Source organism: Schistocerca serialis, chromosome 4 (genome assembly GCF_023864345.2).
Source record: "Schistocerca serialis cubense isolate TAMUIC-IGC-003099 chromosome 4, iqSchSeri2.2, whole genome shotgun sequence".
Classification (NCBI taxonomy): Eukaryota; Metazoa; Arthropoda; class Insecta; order Orthoptera; family Acrididae; genus Schistocerca; species Schistocerca serialis.
Window position 1 is genome coordinate 347,360,642 of NC_064641.1, and position 15,592 is coordinate 347,376,233.

The window sequence follows — 15,592 nt, forward strand, 5'->3', positions numbered from 1 at the left end:
TAGACAATATCTCACGAAATAACCGATATTGGCAAATTTCCTTTGCATGACGTGCAATAGATACTGACAATTCAGTAAAATCGTTTCCTTTCCTCGGTACACAGCACAATTAATAATCAAAATCTTATTCATAGTTTTACATACTCTGTCTCTATTAAACGCCAGCCGGAGGAGTCAAAGACAGTTTAGCCCGCCTTAAAAGTGGAGTGTTTCGATGTTCCACTCGCCACAAGGATTTCAGTACGAACGGCATGCAAAAAGTCGTTACACTGAAATGAACATTTGTCTAATGTTCACACGAAATTATTGCTGGGCTACTTAAAAATATCTAAGGCCGCGTTGCGGACGGCAAACGAAACGTTTTCCGCCAGCCCTGACACGTCACCACTATACTCATAAAGCTGTGTTCACAGCGCGTGAAAACAGAGGGGACTCAGTTGGTTGCTCTGCTTTTTTCACTGATCGTTTCCTCAAGACGCCACTGCCTCAAGAGTTTAAAGTGTTTGCTGTATAATTGTAACCGATTCTGAGGGCACCGGAGCAGATGAGATGTGTCTACAGTATTTGTACCTAGCGGATAAAGTAGTCCAGAAGATCCAGGTCGTGCTCCTTCAATTACAAAGACAGGGAAAGGAGGCATTTTTCTACTGGGTAGCAGGGCACATGGATATTACGGGGAGACATATCACGATAACCCGATAGTTCAGTGCACTATCCACCCACATGCTATCACATCACTTTTGATGAACAGAGACATGTATACATGGGAAGAAGAGTTGTTGGCAGTAACCGATAATAAGCCGCTTCTTGTAAAGCAAAAACTCGGCCAAGGCGTAATTCCTTTCGTTTACGCTGTCGGAATGAGGTCCTTCTCACTCGTCATCGCATACTACAGTGCGTACAAACTGCCGTGGCCGCTAGATGCGCAGTCGGCTGGCGAAGCGTGGGGAGAGCGGCAGTGGTGTGAGGTTCGCTCTCAGGGCTGTAGGGGAAAGTGCCGTTCTAAAATGCGGCCTACGGTCACATTTTTCGTAAATATTAAGTGGGGCGTTCCACCCTCACACTTTAATGATGACCATTAGGAAAGATCTACTGTCACCTCTGCTTTCGTCTGTATCTACAAGAATTCCGCCGAAAATGCAGCGATCTATTTTCGCCTGGCTTGTTGACCATCTGTAACTGTTAGAGAAGCGTCATGAGTGGCGGGTTTTAACTAAAACCTACAAATGTCTCGTAGTATTGTAAAAATTTGCTTGCTTTACCAAAACACAACGGAGTTTACACTGTCTCACTTCACAAACATGGGGAAGGAATTCTAAAACAGTGATTTGTTAATTGAGGAACTGAGGAAAAAAGGCAGTAGCTTATGAAAAATTACATCCTCTGTACAAAAAAACTAGTGATGTCTTCAAATATGTTGTTCCAAAACCCATAGCATTTCTCGATCCACCAGCAATCGATGACCCTTAAAAATTACATTCTTTCACCGAAAAATCTGTAGTTATTGGACTAACACGATAGATAATAAAATTTTACATAATAACGGTATGTTAAAATACTCTCCTCTTTGCTTGCTATCATTTGCCAAAATCTCATTTCGATATCTGAAACCATTTATGAAATATGAGGAATGTTTTGGATATTTCACTGTGGCTTTATCGCTAGCGCTGCGCTATCACAAATGACTGTACTACATTGGATGAATTTTCTCGAGATTGGTGAAAGATAGATACCTCTACTCAAGTCTACAGCAAAATTCACTATCTTACGTAAATTTCATAAGCAACAACTTATTATGTAATATGCACAAAACGCAAAATCATAGCGACTTCTGTTTTACATTTCAAACTTTTCCGAATTTCACGCAGTATCTCATTTTTCACATAAATATCACAATAACTACGACCATTAAGGATACAGGGTGCTTAATAGTGGAAAAACAGAATTTTTATGAATTTATTAAATTATATAGTCTTTCCCGATTACATTTATGTATATATATTATAGGGTTCCAAATGAAAATTGACCTATTTATGCCAAATTTTAAAGTTACGGTTATGTATGCCACCAGGCCCTCTTTATTTCTGTCACAGAAACCATTATTATTTCGAAAAGAGCTGTGATCTTTCTGTTTCCAGCGATTATACGTATGATACATTGTATATGTTGGTAACAGTGCAGGTTTCCAGTGTCTGTAAATGATTATCTTTCCTGGTATTTACTTTTGTTTCGCTAAAGCAGTTTGTTCATGTATTACTGAATGTTTGTTGCCAAAGTGCTACATATATTTGTGGAAGTGTATATCCTTGTTGTTGTTGTGGTCTTCAGTCCTGAGACTGGTTTGATGCAGCTCTCCATGCTACTCTATCCTGTGCAAGCTTCTTCATCTCCCAGTACTTACTGCAACCTACATCCATCTGAATCTGTTTAGTGTATTGATCTCTTGGTCTCCCTCTACGATTTTTACCCTCCACGTTGCCCTCCAATGCTAAATTTGTAATCCCTTGATGCCTCAAAACATGTCCTACCAACCGATCCCTTCTTCTAGTCAAGTTGTGCCACAAACTTCTCTTCTCCCCAATCCTATTCAATATCTCCTCATTAGTTACGTGATCTACCCACCTTATCTTCAGCATTCTTCTGTAGCACCACATTTCGAAAGCTTCTATTCTCTTCTTGTCCAAACTGGTTATCGTTCATGTTTCACTTCCATACATGGCTACACTCCATACAAATACTTTCAGAAACGACTTCCTGACACTTAAATCTATACTCGATGTTAACAAATTTCTCTTCTTCAGAAACGATTTCCATGCCATTGCCAGTCTACATTTTATATCCTCTCTACTTCGACCATCATCAGTTATTTTACTCCCTAAATAGCAAAACTCCTTTACTACTTTAAGTGTCTCATTTCCTAATCTAATCCCCTCAGTATCACCCGATTTAATTTGACTACATTCCATTATCCTCGTTTTGCTTTTGTTGATGTTCATCTTATATCCTACTTTCAAGACACTGTCCATTCCGTTCAACTGCTCTTCCAAGTCCTTTGCTGTCTCTGACAGAATTACAATGTCATCGGCAAACCTCAAAGTTTTTACTTCTTCTCCATGAATTTTAATACCACTCCGAATTTTTCTTTTGTTTCCTTTACTGCTTGCTCAATATACAGATTGAATAACATCGGGGAGAGGCTACAACCCTGTCTCACTCCTTTCCCAACCACTGCTTCCCTTTCATGCCCTTCGACTCTTATAACTGCCATCTGGTTTCTGTACAAATTGTAAATAGCCTTTCGCTCCCTGTATTTTACCCCTGCCACCTTCAGAATTTGAAAGAGAGTATTCCAGTTAACGTTGTCAAAAGCTTTCTCTAAGTCTACAAATGCTAGAAACGTAGGTTTGCCTTTTCTTAATCTTTCTTCTAAGATAAGTCGTAAGGTTAGTATTGCCTCACGTGTTCCAACATTTCTACGGAATCCAAACTGATCCTCCCCGAGGTCCGCTTCTACCAGTTTTTCCATTCGTCTGTAAAGAATTCGCGATAGTATTTTGCAGCTGTGACTTATTAAACTGATAGTTCTGTAATTTTCACATCTGTCAACACCTGCTTTCTTTGGGATTGGAATTATTATATTCTTCTTGAAGTCTGTGGGTATTTCGCCTGTGTCATACATCTTGCTCACCAGGTGGTAGAGTTTTGTCATGACTGGCTCTCCCAAGGCCATCAGTAGTTCTAATGGAATGTTGTCTACTCCGGGGGCCTTGTTTCGACTCAGGTCTTTCAGTGCTCTGTCAAACTCTTCACGCAGTATCTTATCTCCCATTTCATCTTCATCTACATCCTCTTCCATTTCCATAATATTGTCCTCAAGTACATCGCCCTTGTATAAACCCTCTATATACTCCTTCCACCTTTCTGCCTTCCTTTCTTTGCTTAGAACTGGGTTGCCATCTGAGCTCTTGATATTCATACAAGTGGTTCTCTTCTCTCCAAAGGCCTCTTTAATCTTCCTGTAGGCAGTATCTGTCTTACCCCTAGTGAGACAAGCCTCTACATCCTTACATTTGTACTCTAGCCATCCCTGCTTAGCCATTTTGCACTTCCTGTCAATCTCATTTTTGAGACGTTTGTATTCCTTTTTGCCTGCTTCATTTACTGCATTTTTATATTTTCTCCTTTCATCAATTAAATTCAATATTTCTTCTGTTACCCAAGGATTTCTATTAGCCCTCATCTTTTTACCTACTTGATCCTCTGCTGCCTTCACTACTTCATCCCTCAGAGCTACCCATTCATCTTCTACTGTATTTCTTTCCCCCATTCCTGTCAATTGTTCCCTTATGCTCTCCCTGAAACTCTCTACAGCCTCTGGTTCTTTCAGTTTATCCAAGTCCCATCTCCTTAAATTCCCGCCTTTTTGCAGTTTCTTCAGTTTCAATCTGCAGTTCATAACCAATAGATTGTGGTCAGAATCCACATCTGCCCCTGGAAATGTCTTACAATTTAAAACCTGGTTCCTAAATCTCTGTCTTACCATTATGTAATCTATCTGATACCTTTTAGTATCTCCAGGATTCTTCCAGGTATACAACCTTCTTTCATGATTCTTGAACCAAGTGTTAGCTATGATTAAGTTATGCTCTGTGCAAAATTCTACAAGGCGGCTTCCTCTTTCATTTCTTCCCCCCAATCCATATTCACTTACTATGTTTCCTTCTCTCCCTTTTCCTACTGACGAATTCCAGTCACCCATGACTATTAAATTTTCGTCTCCCTTCACTACCTGAATTATTTCTTTTATTGTATATCCTTAAGTGTGCAATAAATACGGACTGTGCCACGCATCAAAAAATTCAATAAAAGGAAATTACGTGGTAACCAGTTCACAAAAAAGCAAGCCACACTGTTGAAAGTAATCTACGTATCAGTTCTTACGGGAAGAAACTCCTACATGGCACGCCTCCTGCTGCTTCAAATTTTTGTGTTAACAATGACGCTTTTTGTAGACGATTTGTTGTTGTTGTTGTTGTTGTGGGCATCTTATCTTCTTTGAGAAAGGAAGTGGCGAAATGTAAATAATGTGGTATGTAGGCTGTCTGGAAATAACTGAACAGCATAGTAGCAGGAAGGGTTTAGCGTCAAAATTAGTTGTACTGTGTAGATCATGCAATAAATCTACTTCAAAAATAACCTCATACATTCTGCATGATTCATACGATGTGAATTTGAAGTTAGTGTGTGCAATGGGTGCAATAGGAAATGGAAAAAGGCTGCTCAAACGTTTTGTGGTTTGATGGACCTTCCTAATACTCCCAGTAGGTTCAGCAAGTACATAAAAATACTTTTAGGTGCCTTGACGATTGTGTCTGATGCATCTATGAAACGCGCAATAGAAGAAACTGTAAATGTTAGTGGATCCAGGGGCATTGCTGTTGCACTTGATGGGACATGGCAACGTCGAGGACACCGTTCCTTGAATGGTGTTGTAAGTGCTACTTCTCTGGAGAATGGAAAAGTTGTTGATGTTGAGTGCTTATCTAAGCACTGCCACACCTGCCGTGGTAACTCTGAAGGACATATTGAACATCAGTGTTCTAAGAATTGTGATGGTTACAGTGGAGGTATGGAGTGTAATAGTGCTCTAAAAATATTTCAGAAGTTGTTGCCCGTTTATAACGTTAGATATACGAAGTACCTAGGTGATGGGGACTCTAAAGTTTTCAATAAAATTAATGAGTTCAATGTTTATGGTGATACCCTGGTAACAAAATTTTAGTGTTGTGGACATGTGAAAAAGTGGATGGGTGGTAGATTGAGGAAGCTACGAAGAGAAATGAAAGGAAAGTTGCTATCTAATGGAAAATCTGTGTCTGGCCGAGGCAGATTGACAGAAACTGAAATACACCTACTTCAGAGTTATTACGGGCTGGTCATTAGACGAACTGCACTTATGAATGATGTTACAGCAATGAGAAAAGCTGTATGGGTCACCTACTTTCATAAGTTGTCCATGAATGACCACCCTGTTCACGGACTTTGCCCTAAAGGAGCAGATTCTTGGTGTGGTTACCAAAAAGGAAAACAAAGTGGTGAAATATACCATTATAAGCATTCTTTTCCTAAGCCTGTTATGTATGAAATAAAACCAATTTTTAGAGACCTGAGTGACCCTGTTTTGCTTAGTAAATGTCTTCATGGGTGCACTCAGAATACAAATTAAAGTTTCAACTATTGCATATGGCAAAGATCACCCAAGAATGTTTTTGTAAGACTAAATACATTAAAATCTGATGTACTTGATGCAGTGATATGTTTAAGTGATGGAGTGATAGGAAGGTTGGAAGTCCTGAGAAATTTAGGCATAAAATGTGGCTCTAACATGAAAGATAAGTTGCTTGCGTGTGACAGACAACGGGTGCATGAAGCTGAAAGATTCGCTCTTCAAGTTACCAAAGAAGCAAGAATTGCTAGAAGAAATTCCAAGAGGAAGCCTGAAGATGAAGAAATGATGCAGGGTGAAGACTATGCTCCAGGAATGTTCTGAGGCGCAGTTTAATTGGACTCATATCTTGATTCGCAATTTCCTGCAAGCTGTATTTTTTCAGAATTTGGGTACAAATATTTCCTTAAGTTTCTAAAGCATTGCTGTAATTTTTTTCTGTAACTTGCAGTAGTCAATACTTATATACCAAACCTAAACTTTATTGCAGAATCAACTAAATTATAGAAAAAAATTATTATCAGGAAAAAATTATAAAAATGAAAATGTAAGATGTGATGTTTTTTATCGTTGTAATATACATAATAGGCGGAATTAAATAGGTCTAGTACCTCATCCATCATGTCATGCACATCTGGTAAAAATTTGGTCTCCTTCAAATGTATAACATATGATTAAATGGTACCTCAATTTGAGAAATCATTTTGGAAAAAAATGCATCAGTTTCTTTGTAATATTTTTAATAACCCTAAGCAGGTCCAAAAATATTCAAAATATTTCTAATTTGTTTAGAAAGTGTGCTACATTACCTGATATCAACAAAAATCTGTAAAACATATACATTATAAACAGTGCCTGAAAGAAATAGGTGTTGATTTTTACATAATATTGAGCCGGAAAAGCACCCTGTATCCTTAACGAAATAATGGGCACATCATCATAAACTTGACATACAAAGCTATAGTTAAAGCAAAAATTATTTTTGTTTACAAAATAGTTTCCGTAAAATAGTTTGAGAAAGATTGCACTGTGCTCGCCTCGATTTTGTCGTCACTGACCGGCCCCAAAAGACGGAATGGAAAACACTTATGGGCCTCCCCTCCTGAAGAAACGAATGATCTTGCCTAGCGCTTTGGACGAAAACTGGTGACTGCCATAGGCCACCGTGTCCTGCGCGAGCTTTACACCGCCTTCTGACGCGTGGTTCCGTGCTGCGGCGAGAGGGTCCTCCCATGTGTGCTTGTGGTGTACACACCGCGAGTGAGGTTGGCTGAGCATGTCACTCTGCGCGGCTTACTTCTCCTTATTATATGACGTTTTTAACCGTTTCAGCCACATTCGTTTCCCTAATATTGGTAAGAGCGGCGATAACCTCGCCGCTGAGTGGGCAGTGTACCGCCGACACACACACACACACACACACACACACACACACACACACACACAAATATATATATATATATATATATATATATATATATATATATATATATATATATATATATATATCACGAAGACACGTTCGAACATGTGGAACGACATTCAATATTTGGCAACAACATTAAAAATAGAGCACGAAGAAAATGTATGTTCGTAGTCTCAGTGCTACGCTAGTGAAATTTCGAAAGAGTGAAATAAAAAAAGTAACTTTAAAACCAGCAAAAAAGTACACTTACAGAGCATTATTTTCAAAACTTGTAAGTAAAAATTTGTAGCATTATTACGTTACACAAAGTCAGAAAGTGAACCTGTTTAATCGGAAAGTACAGCGGATAACACATAAAGCAAGATGACGTACTCATTATATACCTCTGTTGATGTCTTTCAAAAATAAAGGCAAAATGCGCGTCGCATTTTAACATGGTGTTATTCAGTTGTTCCTAGACGAACATATCTGAAAGTTATGAACATGCAACTGAGGACAGCGTAACAACAAAATTAAAAGATTTCCCTGACGTTTGGAAAACTGCCCTAAATTAGAAACTACACAGAAGACTTTGGTTTTATTATTTTATAAACGAGTCGAGAGATTTCATCATAGCAAATGTCAAATGTATACTCCTTTCAATGAAGTGAGTCATAATGTCAATGAAGTACACAGCGACCCAATTTTTCGTATTTGTAGAATTCAATCTATGTGATAATTACCTAAATAACAGAAAAATAATGTCTAAACTTATCAATGAGGGCATTATGATAGACACAAGTAGGTAGCTGCCCCTAGGAGGCAACAACATACAAGCCTTCTCAAACCAGTAAACGAAACATCAGAAAAAGAGACTAGGAGTTATTCCCTGAACGTTTCGAAAATTACAGTCTGTGAATCACTGTATTCACTTTTCAACGTTAACTTCATGGTACTTACGTTTATCATATCTGGATTTCACAATGCACTATTACTCATCTGTACAAAAAACCTTTAGTTTACAGACAGATTAAGTTTTTAAAATAAATGTTTGCTGAATGAATATCATTAAATTCAGAAAATTTGTTACAACTGCTGATTACCCGCTTGAAAGTTAATAATGTCTCTATTTTTAAAAAGTAACTCATACTTCTTGAACTTGCCTTTCGATGCAGTAGATAACATATGATAGTGCACACTAGCGGCTCCTGCACTATTACCGAAGATCGTCACATCGTTAGGATTACCGCCAAATGCCTCTATATTCTCTTTCACCCACTTCAAGGCTGCCACTTGATCCTTGAGGCCAAAATTACCTGGACAGTTTTCGTCATCCGTGCTCAAGAAACCTGCAAAAAAGGGGTCAACGATTATCCACTTCGAAGGTTTCATACGTACCAAATCTAGAGGAAATGAAACTAACGCTAATCGGGCAACTCACAAACACAGCGTTACCAAGGCTATTACGCTTAATCATAGGTAGAGTTCATGTTGTCTCGAAGAGTTATGGAGGCAGCGACTATCTCTTTGTATAAACAGAGAAGGCTTCGCTTAGCCACATGAGGGGGCTAGAATTAAACGTGCATCATTTAGCTACAATATAGCAGGTCAGCAACTGGAAGCAGGTAATTCCATAAATTACCTGGGAGTAATCATTAGGAGTAATTTAAAATGGAATGACCATATAAAATTAAACGTCGGTAAAGCAATGCCAGACAGATTCATTGGAAGAATCCCAAGGAAATGCAGTCCGAAAACAAAGGAAGTAGGTTACAGTACACTTGTACGCCCACTGCTTGAATACTGCTCACCGGTGTGGGATCCATGCCAGATAGGGTTGATAGAAGAGATAAAGAAGATCCAACGGAGAGCAGCGCGCTTCGTTACAGGATCATTTAGCAATCGCGAAAGCGTTACGGAGATGATAGATAAACTCCAGTGGGAGACTCTGCAAGAGAGACACTCAGTAGCTCGGTACGGGCTTTTGTTGAAGTTTCGAGAACATACCTTCACCCAGGAGTCAAGCAGTATATTGCTCCCTTCTACGTATATCTCGCGAGGATAAAATGAGAGAGGTTAGAGCCCACACAGAGGCATACCGACAATCTTTCTTTCCAAGAACAATACGAGACTGGAATAGAAGGGAGAACCGATAGAGGTACTCAAGGTACCCTCCGCCACATACCGTCAGGTGGCTTGCAGAGTATGGATGTGGATGTAGATCATGTTCTTCAGCAGCATCGATAGGGTATATTTGATACTATGGCTTTTCAGCGGCCTTCATGTTACCTAAGTAGGTGCCATTCTTTAATGGATATCAAGAAAAGATAGTTAATTCGTGTCTCCATTGTCAAGAGACAGCAGTGGATGGAATCGCTTACGTCGACCGTCAAATACCCTGTTGAGTGTGACAAAAACTATATTGTTTTACTGAAGTTTGTCACACCGCAAAGAGGGGCCATTAGCAATGTGCCGGTTGGCTCTAATTGAAATGCAGCTACCTTCAGAAGTTCAGTGTTGGCTGTAATTGTCGCATGGCAGCGAAACTTGGTAGATATCCCAATGCGTTAATGCGGAAGCGATTTGAGCCGCGGCGTCTTCCTTCTTACAGATCTCCCACCGTGCGCACCAGAGAACTAACAATTTCACGTTGCAGAGAGCGCTTTCCAACGACGGGGGTGCAGCAGTACTACCGCGTGCGCCCGGGGGGTTGTGGTCAGCGGCAGTGTGGTTTGCGGTATCAACTCGTGCTCTGCTCCACTGGGAGTGATGCGCTGTATAGGGCGCGGGTTTGGTCACGTTGGCCGTCAGCATTTGGTACGAGGCCTGTTGACACGGTGGTTCTCCAACGATTGTCCTGAGTGCTCATTATTGTAAGTGATCTTGGCGCTGTGTGTTCCTAGAGCATCAAAATTAATTTCATTTGTGCGTTCAAGTCATTTTCCTGTCACCTGAGGATTCAGCCTTTATGAACTAACGTACGGATTGTCTTGTATTTTGGATACTATCATTCGTTAGGTGTTTTGGACTTGGCATGATGGAATTACCGTGTTGTCCGTCGCCCAAGTGAAGCTTGGAGCTGGTTAAGCAAGTTAGACGGTCTAAGTCAGCACAAGGCTGTATTGGCGATGTTTGGGTTTGTTTACTGTCACTGTATCTTCCCTCCCGGTGCCGGGCACAATCAGAGGGCTGCAATGCCCGAGATGTGGTTCTAGTAATTGTGTTGTTGATCCGTATGCTCAGCAGTAAATCTGACAGGATAAAAAATTATTAGTAACTCCTTCTGCGGGAACTGTCGACCTTTCCGGAAGTAGTGCCTGCTTCGGGAATTCTTTCATGACTCAACACCCGATTACGGGAGATTGTGAAAGGGGTAGCGCTCTCGCTTCCCACGCCCGGGTTCCCGGGTTCGATTCCCGGCGGGGTCAGGGATTTTCTCTGCCTCGTGATGACTGGGTGTTGTGTGATGTCCTTAGGTTAGTTAGGTTTATGTAGTTCTATGTTCTAGGGGACTGATGACCACAGATGTTAAGTCCCATAGTGCTCAGAGCCATTTGAACACCTTTTTTTTTCTTTTTTTTGTGAAAGGGGCTGGTGGGGCCGCAACTTAGACGTTCCCTCAGTGTGTTCCAGTCTCACGGCTGTTGTGACAAACGCAGAGGGCACCGAGCCTGTTGGCCCCCTTAGTTCGATTGTGGGCCAGCCGCCTGCGTGCATCGACTTCTGACATTTTCTTCGCCAAATCTGCCGACTACTGCACTCCACAAGCCGCAGATAATTAAGTTACATAACCTTGTCACCGGCATCTGTCGCAATAATTGTAATACTTTTGATCTATTTTCCTTATTAATGTAAGTTTAAGAGTTTCACTCTATTGCATTAATGTTTTCGTGAGCGTAGACGGCCGTTGCCCAGGTTGTTATATTTCCTTAAATTTTATTATCTGGTGCTAGCTAGGTTGAAGTTTGTGAAGAGCCGTGATTTACCTTTTCCTAATTTGCTACATTTTTTTTTAAGATTTTGCTACCTGGCACTGGCCAATTTTGTTTAATTAAAGTTACTCTTTTATCTCTCTCTCTCTTTATCGCTTTTTTTAGATGTAGAGACAGTATGTTAATGGTGGGCTTCATTTATAATTAATTGTCCTTATTACCCATCATTTTCTTGGTTTCATATTAGTTGGGACCCTCTTTGTAGATTTGAATTCTGGTATGAGATTCAACAAGGCCAGCTAGTTCTCTTCACCAGATTAATTACGCCTCATGTTTGCATTCATTGGTTTTTTCTTCTTTTTATAAACGTTCAAAGTCAAAGTTAGAGTAAATTCAGTTATTTCTTGTTTAAGTTTTATTTAAGTGCCCTCTGAGCTTGTTTCTAAATTGTTAAAGAATTTTTTTTTTATTCAATCTATTTTAAATTTATCAAGCTGCAATAGGCGATGGTTATATACAGAAAATTTTCCTGTTTTGAAAAGTAATTGGATGTTTGCTCTCTAATGTTTCAAAATAAATGTTTTAAAAATGATGAATGATGTTTACCTGAACCGCGGTTCAGTCATTCCATCTGAGCACCCAGACGCCATTTGACGATTTACACTGGAAAAAAATTAGTTGCAGTATTGGCCACCAGGTGCAAATCTGGCTCTGTGAATGCAGGAAAGACGTATAGAATTGTTTCCACATACAATGGATTAGGAGCGGGGTTTGGGCAGGTAAGTTCAAATAAGTAGCGAAAGCGCAATGTTGATTTTATTTTAACTGGAACTTACACAGTTCATACAATTCGAGCACTGGAGACTTCAATGAGATGATGTACAGCTTCAAATATGCACTTGGTGTCAAAATTTGGAACTTATTTTTTTCCAGTGTAAATCAGTTCTGCATTAACGCATTAGCATATCTACCAAGTTTCGCTGCCATACTGGATCTCTGCAGACTAATTATAGGCACCCAGTGTTTTAGAAGCTTTGAGATATTCCCTGTCGATTGCAGATTCTATTTGTCCTGTCCCCTTGTCTACTCTGGACTGTCTCAGAAATAAAGTGAATGTGAATATGGCTGTAGTGTGATATGTGACAAAACGTATGACCACCAACTAAACAGTATAATGAAACATATTTGGAACCATAACACCACAAGACATGTGAGATGTACTCATTAGACTGTTAATTCCATTCTGCAGATCATGTAATTCTTCTTCACTGTCAATCAGGATAGCAATGTCATCAGTGAATCGTATCATTGATGTGCTTTCACCTTGAATTTTAATTTCACTTCTGAACCTTTCTTTTATTTCCATCATTACTTTCTCGATGTACAGATACAGACTGGAAATTATTTCTCTAGAACTTCGAATTTAGAGAGGTGGAGCGTGCTGTAAACACCTGAGTAACTTGAAACTGATCTCATCTGCGGCGACCTTTACGTGAAACCTCGGAAAAGTAGAGGAAACTGATATTTCCACTCGCGAATACCGATATCAGTGATGCAACAGATTCCAAATCATCCTTATAATTTACAAAGTCAACACAGGTTTTTCTGATGTTTAATAATGGTTCAAATGGCTCTGAGCACTATGGTGCTTAACATCTGAGGTCATCAGTCCCCTAGAACTTAGAACTACTTAAACCTAACTAACCTAAGGGCATCACACACATCCATGCCCGAGGCAGGTTCCGAACCTGCGACCGTAGCGGTCGCGCGATTCCAGACTGAAGCGCCTAGAACCGCTCGGCCACACCGGCCGACTCTGATGTTTAGAGAACCAGCGAATTTGTATTCCACCCGTCTTTCACCTGCTAGATGCACACACCTGCTAGATGCACACACCGATATTCCCTCAACTAAATAAAGGCGCTAAATGTGCAGAAGCAGTCAACCGGACAATTTACATGGGAGGGAACAACGGTCCAATACAAACGTACGTTCACATTGAATCTTCTCAAATTTGGACGCGATGACGAAAGCTATCCTACACATACTAAGTATTACTTCGCTATTCGGCCGTCTAGAGGACGAAAGTGTTATGTCATCTACATTCCTGCATCCCAACAGGCCTCTCCTTCCGGACGGCTCCTGCTGTAAGCGGGAAACTTGAATTATTCCTGCCACAGGCAACCGCCATGCATCTACGTCTATGTCTACATGGATACTCTGCAAATCACATTTAAGTGTCTGGCAAGGGGTTCATCGAAGCACCTTCACAATTCTCTATTATTCCGGTCTCGTATAGCGCGCGATAAGAACGAACCGCTATATATTTCCGTAAGAGCTGCGCTTGCCTTTATTTTGTCATGGTGATCGTTTCTCCCTATGTAGGTTGGTGTCAACAAAATATATTCGTAATCGGAGGAGAAAGTTGGTGATTTTCGTGCGAAGATTCCGCCTCCACGAAAACCGCGTTTCTCTTCATGATGTCCAGCCCAAATCCTGTATCATTTCAGCGACAATCTCTCCCATATTTCGCGTTAATACAAAACGTGCTGCACTTCTTTGAACTTTTTCGATGTGCTCCATCAGTCCTATCTGGTAAGGATCACACACCGTACAGCAATATTCTAAATAGGACGGACAAACGTAGTGTAGGCAGTCTCCTTAGTAGATCTGTTGCATTTTCTAAGTGTCCTGCCAATAAAACGCAGTCTTTGTTAGCCTTCCCCACAACATTTTCTATGTGTTCCTTCCAATTTTAGTTGTTTGTAATTTTAATTCCTGGGTATGTAGTTGAATTTACGCTCTTTATATTTCACTGTTTTATCGTGTAACCGAAGTTTAAAGGATTCCTTTTAGCACTCATGTGGATGACCTCAGACTTTTCGTTATTTAGGGTCAACTGCCAATTTTCGCACCATTCAGATACTTTCCTAAACCGTTCTGCAGTTTGTTTTGATCTTCTGATTACTTTGTTAGTCGATAAACGACAGCATCATCTGTAAACAACCTAAGACGACTGCTGACATTGTCTCCCAATATACATAAAAAACAGCAAAGGGCCCGTAACACTACCTTGGGGAACGGCAGAAATCACTTCTGTTTTACTAGATGACTTTTTGTCGAAACTACGAACTAGTTGTGTTTAACAAGAACGATGTTTTCTAAACCCATGTTGACTGTGTGTCGCCAGCTGGGGTGGCCGAGCGGTTCTAGGCGCTGCAGTCTGGAACCGCGCGACCGCTACGGTCGCAGGTTCGAATCCTGCCTCGGGCATGGTTGTGTGTGATGTCCTTAGGTTAGTTAGGTTTAAGTAGTTCTAAGTTCTAGGGGACTGACGACCTCAGAAGTTAAGTCCCATAGTGCTCAGAGCCGTTTGAACCATTTAACTGTGTGCCAATAGACCGTTCTCTTCGAGGTAATTCATAATTTTCGAACACAATATATGTTCCAGAATCCTGCCGCATATTGACGTTAATGATATGGGCCTTTAATTAAGGGGATTACTCCTACTACCTTTCTTCAGTATTGGTGTCAACTGTGCAACTTTTCAGTCTTTAGGTACGGATCTTCCGTCGAGCGAACAGTTGTATGTGATTGTTAAATATGGAGCTAATGCATCAGCATACTCTTAAAGGAACCTAATTGGCATACGGTATGCACCAGAAGACTTGCTTTTACTAAGTGATTTAAGTTGCTTCACTACTCAGAGCAAATTTACTTTTACGTTAACTCATGTTGGCAACTGTTCTTGATTCGAATTCGCGAATAATTAATTCGTCTTATTTTGTGAAGGCGTTACGGAAGGCTGTGTTTAGTAACTCTGCTTTGGCAGCACTGTCTTCGATAGTATCTCCATTGCTATCGTGCAGAGAAGGCATTGACTGTCTCTTGTCGCTAACATACTTCACATACGACCAGAATCTCTTTGGATTTTCTGCCAGGTTTCGAGACAAAGTTTCGGTGTAGAAACTGTTATAAACATCTCGAATTGACAACCGCGCTAAATTTCGGGCTTCTATAAGAGATCGC

The 15,592-nt window shown here is 40.3% G+C and overlaps 1 protein-coding gene across 1 annotated transcript in view; it reads right to left on the reverse strand.

The window, feature by feature from the left end:
* LOC126474450 (juvenile hormone esterase-like) overlaps positions 1-15,592 on the reverse strand; it is a 128,667-nt gene that overhangs the window by 67,538 nt on the left and 45,537 nt on the right. The window contains exon 4 of the mRNA XM_050101922.1: positions 8,795-8,980. Coding sequence (XP_049957879.1) covers positions 8,795-8,980 — 186 coding nt within the window. The remainder of the gene's footprint in view (positions 1-8,794; positions 8,981-15,592) is intronic.